The sequence below is a fragment of the Mobula birostris genome, chromosome 4 (assembly GCF_030028105.1).
Source record: "Mobula birostris isolate sMobBir1 chromosome 4, sMobBir1.hap1, whole genome shotgun sequence".
In the NCBI taxonomy this organism is placed as follows: domain Eukaryota; kingdom Metazoa; phylum Chordata; class Chondrichthyes; order Myliobatiformes; family Myliobatidae; genus Mobula; species Mobula birostris.
Genome location: NC_092373.1, coordinates 97,985,074 through 98,001,927, shown reverse-complemented (window position 1 = coordinate 98,001,927; position 16,854 = coordinate 97,985,074). Strand labels below are relative to the sequence as shown.

Here is a 16,854-nt window from a genome sequence, read left to right as displayed (position 1 = left end):
ATCTGAGAACCTGATTAATCTTTGTGAAGCTGCCACTCAGCTACATCATGCAGTGATTCCTTTATTTTCCAAGGATGAGTAGGAAAAACAAAATGAATGTTTTGCAAGCATTGAAAAACACAGCAGAGCATTCAAAAAGGATGAGAGACAATAGTTGATTCAAACACTTCACATTGATGGCCATGTTCAATTTGATGCTGCTGCAATGAATGAAGACATGCCTCATGTTCCAACAGATGATGTTTCTCAAGCTCCAATGCATGTTATGAATCCTCAAGAGCCTGAAGGCTGAGGGGAAGTAACTGTTCCTGAAGCTGGTGGTGTGGGTTCTGAAGCTCTAGTACCTTCTTCCTGATGGCAGCAGTGAGAAGAGAACATGTCCTGGATAATGGGGAGCCTTGATGATGGATGATGCTTTCCTGCAAAAATGCTCCATGCATGTTTCCCCATATCAGAGGCAGAAAAAGCTACGGTATGCAGACCTAGGGTAAGGGGTAGAAATTTTGACTGGACATGTTGGGGACTTCCTTCACCAGAGAGTGCTGAGTGCTGCTATGCACTGTCTGAGTGTCGCTGAAACTGGGTCACTGACAGCATTCAAGCGTCTGGATGAGTACTTCAATTGCTTAGGCACTGAAAGTGAATATGCTGGGAGATGGAATTAATACAGGTGGGTGCTTGCTGGTTGATGTGGATGTGATCATTTGGGAGGCTGAAGGAGTGATAGATAGGACATATAGACAGGTAGTTACACACAAAGTGCAGAACACAGGAAACTGGGTGATAGTCAGAAAGAGGAAAGGGATTAAGGAGCCAGTGCAGACTACCCCTTGGCCATCCTCCTTAACAACAGATATGCTACTTTGGATACTCTTGGGGGGATGACGTAGCAGAGGAAAGTCACAGCAGTCAGGTCTCTTGCACTGAGTATGACTCTGCGACTCAGAAAGGAAATGGGGAGAAGAGGCGAGCTGTGGTGATAGGGGATTTGTTCCTTAAGAGAACAGAAAGGAGGTTCTGTTGATGAGAACGAAATTCCAGGATGATATGTTGTCTTCCAGGTGCCAGGGTTTGGGATATCTCGGATCGAGCCCTCAGCATTCTTAAGTAGGATGGTGAACAGGTAGGTACCAATGACATAGATAGGAAGAATGATGAAGTTTTGCAATGTGAGTTCAGGGAGCTCGGTGCTAAGTTAAAGGCAGGAATGTCCAGGGATGTGATTCAAAGATTCTAAGTACACTTATTATCAAAGAATGTATAAATCATACACCTTGAGATTTGATTGTTTACAGGCAGCCACAAAGCAAGAAACCGAAAAAAAAAAGTTTAAAAAAAGACCATAACCAGTGTGCTGAGAAAGAGGGGAAACACACACACACACAATTCTGAACCAGACGGAGTCATTAGATTCACACCCCAGAGCAGCTTCGATCTCAGTTCTTCATATTAGCAGGGCAAAAACGCCGCAGAACTTCCAGAAGGACAGCTGCCGAAGCAGTTCAGACTCAGTGCTTCCAGTCTATCTGGAGGACATTCTCAGGATTGTTCCCTGTGCCACATACTACTGAAGCCAGAAGTAGGAAGATTATACAGTTTAACACTTGACTAAGGAATTTATGTAGGAGGCAGGGCATAAGACTGTTGGATCATTGGATTCTCTTCACAAGGGAAGGTGGGACCTGTACAGAAGAGACAGGTTACAACTGAACAGGATAAAGTTAATCAGAAAAGCCCCAAAAGTCAATGCCTTCTACATCATACAAATATATTACTCGACTTTCTCATATTCATGTGCCTATCTAAACATCTCTTAAAAGCTTCTAATGTATTTGCCTCTACAGCTGTACCAGGCAGCGCATTCCAGGCATCTACCACAACTTACCCCTCACATCCCCTTTAGACCTACACCCTCTCACCTTCAATGCATGGCCTCTGGTATTAGACATTTCTACCCAGGGAAAATGATACTCCTCAATACCCTAGCAAGAAGGTTTAATAGTGCTGCAAGGTGGGGTTTAAACTAGAGTTGCAGGAGGATGAGAACAAGAGTGCCAGAACAATCAGTAGAGAGGCTGTGGAGACAGATGCTTTTAAGACCTCAGATAAAGTCAGGTATCAAAAGGTTGAGCATGGTATAACTGATGTCCTGAACTGCGTGTATTTCAATGCAGGAGGTATTGTAGGAAAGGTAGGTGAACTCAGGGCATAGATGAACACCTGGAATTATGATATTGTAGCCATTAGTGAGACTTGGTTCCAGGAGGAGCAGGACTGGCAGCTCAATCTTCGAAGGCAGAAAGAGAGGGAAGGATTAGAGGTGGGGTGGCATTACTAGTCAGGAAAAATGTCATGGCAGTGCTCAGTCAGGACAGACTGGAGAATTTGTCTAGTGAGATGGTATGGGTGGAACTGAGAAACAAGAAAGGTTGTTAATGTTAACGGGGCTATATTACAGGCCAGCCAACAGTCCAAGGGATTTAAAAGAACAAACTTGTAAAGAGATCACAGACTGTTGTAAAACAAACATAAAATTATTATGGTAGGTGATTTCAACTTTCCACATATTGACTGGGACTCCCATACTGTAAAAGGACTAGATGGGATAGAGTTTGTCAAATGTGTCCAGGAAAGTTTCCTTCATCAGTACATAGAAGTCCCAATGAGAAAGAATGTAATTCTTGATCTCCTATTATGAATTTTATGTACAGGAACACTTTGTATCGAGTGATCACAATGCCGTTAGTTTCAAAGTAAATACGCAAAAAGGTAGGTCTGGTCAGGCTGAGATTCTAAATTGTAGAAATGCCAATTTTGATGGTATCAGAAAGGATCTGGCAAATATGGATTGGAAAAGGGAGTGTACCTGGTAAGTGGGAGGCCTTCAAAAGTGAAATTTTGAGTGTACAAATATTGTATATATGTGCAAAGTAAAAGGTAAAGATTACAGGTGTAGGGAACTTTGGTTTTCAAGTGATATTGAGGCCCTGGTTAAGAGGGAAAAAAAAGGAGGTGCATAGCAGATAAAGGCATGTAGGAACAAATGAGGTGCTAATGAAGTATAAGAAATGCAAAATAACACTTAAAGGAAGAAATCAGGAGGGCTAACAGAAGGCACGAGGTTGCCATCACAGACAAGGCGAAGGAGAATCCTGAGGGATTCTACAGATATGTCAGAAGGAAAAGATTTGCAAGGGATAAATTGGTCCTCTAGAAGAACAGAAAGGTAATCCATGTGTGGAGCCAAAAGAAATGAGGGGAGAACTTAAAGGAAGGTAGTATGGCCTTGACTAATTCTCGTTTATATTATTGGGCAGCCAATACTCATTGTCTTATTTTTTGGTCTTTCTTCCATAATAAGTCTGACTGCTAAAATCAGTGACAATGGAGATTTGAACTCTACTAAGGATCTTTCAATTCCTGCACTTCTCAGTTCCGCACTTCCTTGTCATTTACCTAGACTTATTGTTAATCCTCTTATCAGACAAACTTTAAGAATATGGACTCACTTCAGAAAATTTAATGGTCTTCATGGTTTTTCTCTCTCTAGCCCTATTTTACACAATCATCTTTTCCTACCTTCTATGTGGGATTCAACATTTTACGACTGGCATAAAAAGGGTATTAGGCGCTTTGAAGATCTTTTAATAGATAATCATTTTGCAACTTTTCAACAACTGTCTGTAAAGTTTAATTTACCTATTACTCATTTAGAAACCATAGAAACCATAGAAAAACTACAGTACAGAAACAGGCCTTATGGCCCTTCTTGGCTGTGCCGAACCATTTTCTGCCCAGTCCCACTGACCTGCACATGGACCATATCCCTCCATACACCTCCCATCCACGTATCAGTCCAATTTATTCTTAAATGTTAAAAAAGAATCCGCATTTACCACCTCGTCTGGCAGCTCATTCCATACTCCCACCACTCTCTGTGTGAAGAAGCCCCCACCAATGTTCCCTTTAAACTTTTCCCCCCTCACCCATGTCCTCTGGTTTTTTTCTCCCCTTGCCTCAGTGGAAAAAGCCTGCTTGCATTCACTCTATCGATACCCATCATAATTTTATATACCTCTATCAAATCTCCCCTCATTCCTCTACGCTCCAGGGAATAAAGTCCTAACCTATTTAACCTTTCTCTGTAACTGAGTTTTTCAAGTCCCAGCAACATCCTTGTAAACCTTCTCTACACTCTTTCAACCTTATTAATATCCTTCCTGTAACTTGGTGACCAAAACTGAACACAATACTCCAGATTCGGCCTCACCATGCCTTATACAACTTCATCATAACATTCCAACTCTTATACTCAATACTTTGATTAATAAAGGCCAATGTACCAAAAGCTCTCTTTACGGCCCTATCTACCTGTGACGCCACTTTTAGGGAATTTAATAAATGTTTGATTGTTTTTATAAAACCTGACTCAATTCTATATTCATTGTTGCCGGTCACGTGACATAAATTTGGAGGCTCGTCCAGATATATTCCAATTTTGAGCTTAAGTGCTTGTTTAAGTATCAACCTGATTTGGAAAAGGGAAATACCCAATTCTTTTGTTTGATTGGTGTGTGCATGGTATTCGGCAGCAATGAATATTGACAACTTTATGGCTTCACCTGACACAGAGTTGTTAGCGACGGCGAGAAAGGGTGTTGTATCCAAGATTGCTAGGAGGTTGGATATTAAAGGAATTACGAAGGTTACAACAAACCCCATAATTCAGAGAAAAATCACTGAGCATTATATAAGTTTGGGGAAGTTTGATGAAGAAGTGTTAGATAGGTCTCCAATGAGTAATCTGGAAATGCAGTTACATATTGAACAAATAAAGTTAAAGCAATTAGAAGCTGATTTGGAAAGAAGTCAGTTAGAAGCTGAAAATAAACAGAAGGAATTCAAGGCTAGAGAAGCCCATAGGAAAAGGGAATTTGCAGAAAGAGAAGCAAATAAAAGGAGAGAGTTTGAGCTACAGATGGAGAAATTAAAATCCGAGAATCAATCCTCTGGTTCTATGAAACATTTTATTGCTAGTTGTGAGGTTACTTGGGCTCCTCTATTTAGTAAAACAGAAATGCACAAATATTTCCAGCATTTTGAAATTGTTGCTCTGAGTTTAAAGTGGCCAAAAAAGCAATGGCCAGTGATGTTACAAAGTGTAATAAAAGGGGAAGCACAGCAAGTTTACACAGCTTTAAACGCTGAGCAAGCACTGGATTATGATATTGTCAAACAGTACATACTGAAGGCGTATAAGTTGGTTCTGGAAGCGTATAGAGAAAGATTCAGAAATTTGAAGAAATCTGTGGAAAAAACTTACATGGAATTTGCCTACGAGAAATCTGTGTGTTTTGAGAGATAGGTTTCCTCTAAAAATGTGAATGGGGAGTATAATAAATTCAGAGTTGATTTTGCTGGAGGAATTTAAAAGGAGCATTCCTGTTGAAGTACGGATATACTTAAATGAAAGGGATACTGTTACATTGAAAGAGTCTGCTAAACTAGCTGATGAGTATGCCGTAATTCATAAGAATAAATTTTCTCCAGGTAGAACTTTTAAAACGAAAAATAGCACAGAGAGTCAAGGTAAACCAGAAATTAAATCTGAAGTTAGTGAGAAAGGTAAGGATGAAGGGAGACATGTGAAGGAAAGACATTTTGGTATTATTTGTAATTATTGTAAGAAACCTGGACATGTAATAGCTAACTGTTTTCGATTGAAAAAGAAAGAGAAGGAAGCAGTCCCAGATGCTTGTGTGCAGCATATTGAAACACCTGTAAAGCCACAGAGTTCGATAAATACCAATGAAGCTTTGCCAGAGTCTGACCAAGTTAAGAGGGGATATGAACATTTTATAACTGAAGGATTTGTATCTTTGAAATAGGGATCCACTCCGGTACCGATAAAACTGCTTAGAGATACTGGAGCTTCTCAATCACTAATGTTAGACAGTGTTCTAAAGTTTAGTGATGAGTCTGACATTAATGAGATAAACTATATAAGAGGAGTTGGGAGTGCCCTTATTCCAGTATATAGTATATATATATAGTATATAGAGTAAATTTAAGGTCAGGATTAGTTACAGGATTAGTTAAAGTAGGACTACAACCCAGTTTACCTGTGAATGATGTTTCTCTATTGTTAGGGAATGACTTAGCAAATGGACAAGTTTTTCCTGATGTACATTTGACAATAAAGCCTAATTCTGAGGAACCACAGAGGGATTCGAACATAGATTTTTCCTGTGTTGTAACCCGAGCTGTGGCTAAAAAGACTGATGAGGTTGTTACCCATGACTGCTCAACTCCGAATGCGAATTTTGAGGATGTGTCAGAAACTTTCTTACCTTCATTATTTGATGAAGATTTTGGTAGTAAGTCTGACCATGAAGATTTGTCTTTATCTCGGAAGAAGATGACAGCAGAGCAGGGTAGAGATCCTGAGATAGTTAAATTAAAGGAACGAGCTGTTCCAGATAGTGAAATTGAGAAGGTGCCAGTAGGATACTATTTTGAAAAGGGAGTATCTATGAGGAAGTGGAGATCTCCTACAGTTCTTGCAAGTGAGGAATGGGAAGTTAATCACCAGGTAGTTGTTCCTAAAGTTTATCAAAATGAGATTTTAACTATGGCTCATAGTATTCCTTTGGGTGGCCATCTAGGTGTAAAGAAAACTATGAAGAAGGTTTTTAAACATTTTTACTGGCCTGGTTTAAGAAAAGATGTAGCGACATTTTGCAGAACGTGTCATACATGTCAAATTGTGGGTAAACCTAATCAAGTTTCTCCAGTGGCCCCATTGCAACCAATTCCAGCATTTGGTGAGCTGTTCTCAAAGACAAAAAGAATACAAAGGCACTGGGAAAAAAAAAGAGCAAAAGGAAAGGATCTGAAAATAGATAACAACTCTCAGGCAACACTAACTAACTCATTTCAGCTGCAAAAATAGATCAAGAGGTGACAGTCATCTTCAAGGTTACAAAGGGGGTTTCTTCATTGGACAGAAACCATGGCAACGAAACTTATGGGAAATCAGGTACAAGCAAGATCACTAAAAATTAGCATTACAAATGGTGTGAGATGATGAAATGTATCACTAGCTGATGATAGAGTGGTATTACCAAAAGCAACACAAATATGAAAGAGACACAAACTGGCTATGCATTAAGATGCAAAAAAAACTTGTGCAGAAAACAGTTATCGGCTTATACCTGTCAACTCAGGTGAGTAGTAAACTCTAGTTATTTAACTTTATTTAGACTGATATAACTTTTGCTCATTTACCTTGGCGCCAGAACATCAAAACTGCATTCCTTCAGAAGTCAAGAACTCAAAACAAGCAAACATTGCACAGATAGTGAAGCTTAAGTTAAACGTATTACTAACTAAATCATTGAGAAATATTTGTCCGTCCAAATGACCAAACCTTAACTTGCACAAAGTATTTACCTCAACCTTCTTGTTCAGCCTGTTGAGTTCAGACAGGCTTGCCTTCCTGTCTTGTCTGTCCTTCATGTCTTCCCTCACTTCCCTGAAATGCCGCCTCTGCAACTTCTGATAGTTTTTCTTCAGTTTCTCAATCTTAAAAAATGAAAGTTTGAATGCATGTTACTCCACATATCCAAGCAATGGAGTGATAAGACTAGTTTAGCACAAAACTCTGATAAATGCAGCTAGACAAGCTATGTAAATTGCCTATCCATTGACAGTAAAGTACATTTCCTGGCAAGCATTGGAGCATAAATGCCATCAACATTACAACCAACTTTATAATGGGTAGAAGTACCATTATCATCACAAGCAGCTAAGCAATAGGTATAGATGGCATCAATACCATAATCAAACGTGCTGAATAAAGGTGGCTTTAATACATCCTGTCCCTTGGTTATGAATGTCCTGCTTATGGACAGCCATACAAATGAATGAACTATTGAAAGGACAGGCAGGTAGAGGGGGTGGGGTGGCTCTGGTGCTAAAAATGAAATCAAGTCTTTCAAAAAAAGTGACATATGATCATAAAATCCTCAAGGGTAAAGTTAAGGAACTGCAAGGGTAAAAAGACTCGGACGAGAATTATATACAGGCCTCCAAACAGTAGCCAGGATGTAAGGTACAAATTACCAGAAGAGAAAGAAAAGGCATGTAAAAAAAAAAAGACACTGTTATGATAGTCATGGGGAATTTCAGTAGGCAGCTAGTTTGGGAAAATCAGGTTGGTGCTGGATACCAAAAGAAGGAATATGTAGAATGCCTATGATGTGCTTTTTAGAGCAGCTTGTGGTTGAGCCCACTAGGCAAAAGGGTGGAGGAGCAACATCTTATATTGTCTGAGTAGCCTCCAACCTATTGACATGAATATCAATCTCTCCTTCTGGTAAAAAAAAATGTTCCTCTCCCCCCCAACCCCTCATTACTCACTGCAGCCTCTTATCTCTTCTCACCCACCTATCACCTTTCCCTGAATCCACTCCTCCTCTTTCTCCTATGATCCAATTTCCTTCCTTTCCAGCCCTTTACCTTTCTTACTCACCTGGCTTCACCCATCACCTTCAAGCTATCCTCCTTCACCTCCTATCTTTTTATTCTGGCATCTTCCCCCTTCCTTTCCAGTCCTCAAGGAGGGCCTTGATCCAAAACATCAACTGGTATTTCCATAGATGCTACCTGACTTGCAGAGTTACTCCAGTATTTTTTCTGTGTTGCAAAGACAATTCTTGATTGGGAGTTGTGTAATGAACCAGACTTGATTAGGAAGCTTAAGGTAAAGGAATTCTTAGGAGACAGTGATCAAAATATGATATAATTCACCGTGCATTTTGAGACGGAGAAGCTAAACTAAAATGCGATGCATCAGTATTACGGTGAAATAAAGGGAATTACAAAAGCATGAGAGAGGAGCGGGCCAAAATTGATTAGAAGGGAACATGAACAGGGATAATGGCAGAGCAGAAAAGTCTGGAGTTTCTGGGAACAATTTGGAAGGCATAGGATTGATGCATTCCAAAGTAGTAGTAATAATCTAAAGGGAGGATGAGGTAACCGTGGCTGACAAGGAAAGTCAAAAACAGCATAAAAGTCAGAGAAGGTATGCAATATAGGAAAAATTCGTGAGAAGCTAGACGATTGTGAAGGTTTTAAAAACAAAGAGAAGGCAACTAAGGAAAAGCAATGAGAGAAAATATGAAATAATTATTATTGATTTATTTATTTAGCAATACAGCACAGAGTAGTCCCTTCCTGCCATTTGAGCCACACTGCCCCTGCAACCTCTCAACCCTGATTAACCCTATCCTTTTCACGGAACAATTAATCTTGGACTATGGGAGGAAACCGGATGACCGAGGGAAAATCCAGAGGACATACAGAGCTGGAATTGAACTCCGAACTCCTGAGTGCTCCAAAGTGAATAGCTTCACGCTAACTGCTACACTGCCAAGAAAAGAACTCCTACAAACAGTAGCAGGAATTGAACCTCAGAGGGTGATTGCTGGTACTGTAAAACATTAGGCTAACCACAATACTATCATGCCACCAAATATGAAGGCAAGCTAGTTAATAATATCAAAGTTTTATTCACATATATAAAGACTAAAAGGGATGAGAGTAGATATCGGACCAGTGAAAAATGAAGCTGGTAAGGTAGTAATGGGGCACAAAGAAATGGCAGACAAATTCAGTAGATATTCTAGAACCTAGAACAGAACAGGAGAGGAGCAGGCCTTCCACCCACAATGCTGTGCCAAAACAATTAAAATAGTAATCAAATGGCCAATTAAACTAATCCCTTGAGCCTACAAAATGTTCATATCTTTCCACTTCCCTCACACTTATGTGCCCATCTAAAGGCCTCCTAAAAGTCCCTAATGCATCTGACTGTATCACAACAACAAGCAGTGCCTTCCAGGCACCCAGCACTCTGAGTAAAAATCTTGCCCCTCATATCTCCTTTGAAATTAACCCCTCTCACCTTAAATGTATGCCCTCTGGTATTAAACATTTCAACCTTGGGAAAAAGATACTGTTTGTCGACTCCATTTATACCTCTCATAATTTTATAAACCTTTATCAGATCTCCCCTCAACCTTCAACACTGCATAGAAAACAACCCAAGTTTGTCCTATTAGTCATCACTGTAAAAGATACCAATAGTTTGCCAGAAATTCTAGTATTATCAAGAGGCAGATATGAGTGCAGTTACTATTACTACAGAGAAGGTACTGGTAAGCTGAAAGTAGATAAGTCACCTGGACCGGATGACTACATCCCAGGTTCTGAAAGAGGTAGCTGAAGAGATTGGGGAAGCCTTATAAGTGATCGTTTAAGAATCACTAGATTATAGATTAGTTCAGGAGGACTGGAAAAGTGCAAATGTCACTCCACTCTTCAAGAAGGGAGGGAGGCAAAAGACAGGAAAGTTAGCTTGACTTCCGCAGTTGGGAAAGGAGTCCATAATTAAAGATGAAGTTTTGAGCTAGTTGGAGGCACAGGATAAAATAGGATGAAGTCAGCATGGTTTCCTTATGGGGAAGTCTTGCCTGACATATCTGTTAGAATTTTTTGAGGAAACAATAGGCAAAATAGATAACAGTCAGTGGAACACACACAAAATGCAGGAGGAACTCAGCAAGCCAGGCAGCATCCATGGAAAAGAGTACAGTCGACGTATCAGGCCAAGACCTGCTGAAGGATCTCAACTCAAAACGTCGAATGCACTCTTTTTCATAGATGCTGCCTGGCCTGCTGAGTTTCTCCAGCATTTTGTGAGTGTTGCTTGAACTTCCAGCATCTTCAGATTTTCTCTTCTTTGTGAAAGAGTCAGTGGATGTTGTTCATAAGGATTTTAAAAAGGCCTTTAACATGGTGCCACGCATGAAGTTGCTTTACAAAATAAGCAGTAAAGTGGCAAGATATGTATTTTAAAAAAAATACTAGCATGGATAGAAGATTGGCTAAGTGGTAGCAGCAAAGTATGGGAATACTTTGAATTGGCTACTAGTTATCAGTGGTATTCCACAGGGGTCAATGTGTGGAGCACTTGTTTTCAAGTTACTTGTCAATGGCTTGGATGACAGAATTGATAGCTTTGTGGCCAAGATTATGGGTGATACGAAGATAAATAGAGAGGCAGATAGTATTGAAGAAGCACGGAGTCTTTAGAAGGACAGATTAGGAGAATGGGCACAGACATGGCAGATGGAATATAATGTAGGGAAATGAATCGTCATGCACTTTGGTAGAAGAAATAATAGCATAGACTACTTTGTAAACAGAGAGAGGATTCAGGAATCTGCACTGCCAGTGGACTTGGGAATCCCAGGTTGAGTCAGTGGTAAGGAAGGCAAATGCAATGTTAACATTTCTGTGGTTCTGTGGTCGTGACAGAGAATCCAGGATGGTTTGTTGCCTCCCGGGTGCCAGGGTCAAGGATGTCTCTGATCGATTGCATGACATTCTGAAGTGGGAGGGTGATCAGCCAGATGTCGTGGTGCACATCGATACCAATGACATAGCAAGGAAGAGTGAGGAGGTCCTGGAGAGTGAGTATAGAGAGCTTGGTAGGAAGTTGAAAAGCAGGACTTCGAGGGTGGTAATCTCAGGATTGCTACCTGTGCTACATGCCAGTGAGGGTAGGAATAGAATGCTCTGGAGGATGAACAAATGGCTGAGGAACTGGTATAGGGGGCAGGGTTTCAGATTTCAGGATCATTGGGACCTCTTCTGGGGCAGGTGGGACCTGTACAAGAGAGACGGGTTACACTTGAACTACAGGGGGACCAATATCCTTTCAGGGAGGTTTGTTAGTGCTAATGGGGAGGCTTTAAACTAGATTTGCAAGGGGATGGGAACCAGAGTGCCAGAGCTGACAATGTGGTTGGGTGAAAATAAATGATGTTAAAAGTTCAAGCAAATCCACTAATAGAAAGGTTGTGAGTGGTGGTAAAAATCTTCTGAGGTGTATATATTTCAATGCTAGGAGCATTGCGGGGAAGGCGGATGAGTTGAGGGCGTGGATTGACACGTGGAATTATGACGTTATAGCAATTAGTGAAACTTGGCTACAAGAGGGGTAGGACTGGCAGCTTAATATTCCAGGGTTCCGATGTTTCAGATGTGATCGAGGCAGAGGAATGAAAGGTGGGGGAGTAGCATTGCTTGTTAGGGAAAATATTACAGCAGTGCTCAGGCAGGACAGATTAGAGGGCTTGTCTACTGAGTCCTTATGGGTGGAGCTGAGAAACAGGAAAGGTATGGTCACATTAGTGGGATTGTGTTACAGACCACCCAATAGTCAACGAGACTTGGAAGAGCAAATCTGCAGAGAGATAGCAGGCAACTGCAGGAAACATAAAGTTGTGGTGGTAGGGGATTTTAATTTTCCATATATTGATTGGGTCTCCCATATTGTTAGGGGTCTAGATGGTTTAGAGTTTGTAAAATGTGTTCAGGAAAGTTTTCTAAATCAATATATAGAGGGACCAACTAGAGGGGATGCAATATTGGATCTCCTGTTAGGAAACGAGTTTGGACAAGTGACGGAAGTCTGTGTAAGGGAGCACTTTGGTTCCAGTGATCATAACACCATTAGTTTCAATTTGATCATGGACAAGGATAGATCTGGTCCTAGGGTTGAGGTTCTGAACTGGAAGAAGGCCAAATTTGAAGAAATGAGAAAGGAACTAAAAAGCGTGGATTGGGACAGGTTGTTCTCTGGCAAAGATGTGATCGGTAGGTGGGAAGCCTTCAAAGGAGAAATTTTGAGAGTGCAGAGTTTGTATGTTCCTGTCAGGATTAAAGGCAAAGTGAATAGGAATAAGGAACCTTGGTTCTCAAGGGATATTGCAACTCTGAGGGAGTTGTATGAAGCGTATAGGAAACAGGGAGTAAATCAGGTGCTTGAGGAGTATAAGTGCAAGAAGATACTTAAGAAAGTAATCAGGAGGGCTAAAAGAAGACATGAGGTTGCCTTGGCAGTCAAAGTGAAGAGCTTTTACAGGTATATTAAGAGCTTTTACAGGCTTTTACAGCTTTTACAGGTAAATCTAAAGAGCTTTTACAGGTATATTAAGAGCAAAAGGATTGTAAGGGATAAAATTGGTCCTCTTGAAGATCAGAGTGGTCGGCTGTGTGCGGAACCAAAGGAAATGGGGGAGATCTTAAATAGGTTTTTTGCGTCTGTATTTACTAAAGAAACTGGCATGAAGGCTATGGAATTAAGGGAATCAAGTAGTGAGATCATGGAAACTGTACAGATTGAAAGGGAGGAGGTGCTTGCTGTCTTCAGGAAAATTAAAGTGGATAAATCCCCGGGACCTGACAGGGTGTTCCCTCGGACCTTGAAGGAGACTAGTGTTAAATTGTGGGGGCCCTGGCAGAAATATTTAAAATGTCGCTGTCTACGGGTAAGGTGCCAGAGGATTGGAGAGTGGCTCATATTGTTCCGTTTTTTAAAAAAGGATCGAAAAGTAATCCGGGAGATTATAGGCCGGTAAGTTTAACGTCGGTAGTAGGTAAGTTATTGGAGGGAGTACTAAGAGACAGAATCTACAAGCATTTGGATAGACAGGGACTTATTAGGGAGAGTCAGTGTGGCTTTGTGCATGGTAGGTCATGTTTGACCAATCTATTGGAGTTTTTCGAGGAGGTTACCAGGAAAGTGGGTGAAGGGAAGGCAGTGGATATTGTCTACATGGACTTCAGTAAGGCCTTTGACAAGGTCCCGCATGGGAGGTTAGTTGGGAAAATTCAGTCGCTAGGTATACATGGAGAGATGGTAAATTGGATTAGACATTGGCTCAATGGAAGAAGCCAAAGAGTGGTAGTAGAGAATTGCTTCTTTGAGTGAAGGCCTGTGACTAGTGGTGTGCCACAGGGATCAGTGCTGGGTCTATTGTTATTTGTCATCTATATCAATGATCTGGATAATAATGTGGTAAATTGGATCAGCAAATTTGCTGATGATACAAAGATTGGAGGTGTAGTAGACAGTGAGGAAGGTTTTCAGAGCCTGCAGAGGGACTTGGACCAGCTGGAAAAATGGGCTGAAAAATGGCAGATGGAGTTTAATACAGACAAGTGTGAGGTATTGCACGTTGGAAGGACAAACCAAGGTAGAAGGGTTAATGGTAAGGCACTGAGGAGTGCAGTAGAACAGAGGGATCTAGGAATACAGATACAAAATTCCCTAAAAGTGGCGTCACAGGTAGATAGGGTCATAAGGAGAGCTGTTGGTACATTGGCCTTTATTAATCAAAGTATTGAGTATAAGAGCTGGAATGTTATGATGAGGTTGTATAAGGCATTGGTGAGGCCGAATCTGGAGTATTGTGTTCAGTTTTGGTCACCAAATTACAGGAAGGATCTAAATAAGGTTGAAAGAGTGCAGAGAAGGTTTACAAGGATGTTGCCAGGACTTGAGAATCTCAGTTACAGAGAAAGGTTGAATAGGTTAGGACTTTATTCCCTGGAGCGTAGAAGAATAAGGGGAGATTTGATAGAGGTATATAAAATTATGATGCGTATAGATAGAGTGAATGCAAGCAGGCTTTTTCCACTGAGGCAAGGGGAGAAAGAAACCAGAGGACATGGGTTAAAGGTGAGGGGGGAAAAGTTTAAAGGGAACATTAGGGGGGGCTTCTTCACACAGAGAGTGGTGGGAGTATGGAATGAGCTGCCAGATGAGGTGGTAAATGCGGGTTCTTTTTTAACATTTAAGAATAAATTGGACAGATACATGGATGGGAGGTGTATGGAGGGATATGGTCCGTGTGCAGGTCAGTGGGACTAGGCAGAAAATGGTTCGGCACAGCCAAGAAGGGCCAAAAGGCCTGTTTCTGTGCTGTAGTTTTCTATGGTCTATGGTTTTTTCTATTTATTTCAAGAGGACTAGAATATAAAAGCATCGATGCAATGTTGAGGCTTGATAATACGTTCGTTAGACCACACTTGGAGCATTGTGAACAGCTTTAGGATGCCAAGGCCAAGTAATTTTAAAGCAAAGGTTGATAGGTTCTTGATTAGTAAGGGTGTCAAAGATTATCGGAAGGCAGGAGAATGAGATCAAGAGGGATAATAAATCAGCCATGGTAGAGTGGTGGAGCAGACTCAAGGACCAAATGGTTTAATTCTGCTCCTCTGTCTTATGGTCTATCTCCCATTGCATCATTACATTCCAAAGTCCATTTTAAGAACACATACACTTCTGCAAATGAACTACTTGCCCTCTCTTCCACTTTCGGTAACTTTTCTTTCTTACCAATTTTTGATGCCATTCATTGAAATACCATTAAGGTATGGTTAACACAGTAAGGTGTTGAGCACATGGCCAAGTGGTTAAGGCATTCGTCTAGTGATCTGAAGGTTGCTAGTTCGAGCCTCAGCTGTGGCAGCATGTTTGTGTCCTTGAGCGAGGCACTTAACTACACATTGCTCTGGTGTCTGTGCGAGGAGTGACGCCCCACATAGACTTCCAAACTGTGCCTTGTAAGGCATGAAAATGCCCGATGCAGGCCTCTCATGGCCTGAGTCAACGTTCCCTCCCTCCCCCCCTCAGCCTCCCCTAACACAGTAAGTGAATTTTGTGCAATTTTACCTGGGGACAGCCTTGGGATGGGTACAGTGGACAGTGAATTGTGGTGGAACATGGATGGATAATACTTCATTTCAACTATCTTTCATAGGTAGTGAATTTGACAAAGGAGAGAAATTGATTCAAGGAGAAAATTGGAAAGAGAGATTTCCATTTAAACGCTCATTGTTCAAGAGAACTAGTAATTGTATCTTTGACACTACCTCTCCCTGAAATATGTTGAGCTGTGATTCATACTGCACCACCATATCATGTTGAATTTTTTCACTGTCCTGTAACTGCTCTTGCAACAGATCCACCTGAAAAACAGAAAAACTATTTATGCAAAAGAATCAAACAAGAATATATTTATGTACATGTGGCAAAGAGAGCAGTTCAATTTCTACCTCAACTGTCCCATTCAGCTTTTGCAATCAGTTTCAGCCAGATATGCTATGTTTTTTCTCTCCCCATAGGCCCCTACTATTGGAATCTAGTTAGTTAGCCTAGAATCTCCTTCAGAACTAAGGAGGAAAGGGTGGGGGGGGGGTGGGGGACACCAGAATAAAAAGGTGAGATGAGGGGGAAAAGAGGCTAGCTGGAAGGTGATGGTTGAAGCCAGGAGGGTGGGAAAGATCAAGGGCTGGAGAAGGAGGAATCTGATTGGAGAGGAGAGAGGACCATAGGAGAAAGGGGAGGAGGGGGAGACCCACGGGAAGTAATAAGCAGGTGAGGATAAGTAAAAGGTCAGAGTGTTACTTCTCTCACTTGCCTATTACTTCCCCCTGGGTCACTTTCATCTACTATCATAACCCTATATTTTTTGCAACAGCCTATAATCTTTCAACAAACTTGTTCCTCTAAATTCCGCAGACTGTTGGGTGGTCTATAATAAGTCCCAATTAACATGGTCGTACCTTTCTTATTCCTCAGTTCCACCCATAAAGCTTCACTAGGTGGGTTCTCCTTTCTGTCCTGACAGAATACTGCCATAACGCCACCCATCCCCCTTTAATCCCTCCCACTCTATCACACCTGAAACAACAGAACCCTCGAAAATCGAGCTGCCAGTCCTGCCCCTCCTGCAACCAAGTCTCACTAATGGCTACAATATCATAATTCCATGAGTTGATCCATGCCTTTCCTACAATATTGCTTACATTGAAATATAAGCAACTCAGAACATTAGTCCCACCATGCTCAAACATTTGCTTCTTGACTTTGTCTGAGGACTTAACAACATCCATCTCAACAACCTTTCCACCATCTGTTCTGGGGCTCTGACT

The 16,854-nt window shown here is 41.2% G+C and overlaps 1 protein-coding gene across 9 annotated transcripts in view; it reads right to left on the bottom strand.

Annotated features, from left to right (window-relative positions):
• Window positions 1-16,854, bottom strand: part of cep63 (centrosomal protein 63) — a 123,610-nt gene that overhangs the window by 74,389 nt on the left and 32,367 nt on the right. For 8 of the 9 annotated variants that reach the window (XM_072255842.1, XM_072255849.1, XM_072255841.1 and 5 more), the window contains 2 exons: window positions 15,793-15,888; window positions 7,453-7,584 (listed from right to left, as the gene is read on the bottom strand). In XM_072255842.1, coding sequence (XP_072111943.1) covers window positions 7,453-7,584; window positions 15,793-15,888 — 228 coding nt within the window. The remainder of the gene's footprint in view (window positions 1-7,452; window positions 7,585-15,792; window positions 15,889-16,854) is intronic. The other variant, XM_072255846.1, reaches the window with a different exon arrangement.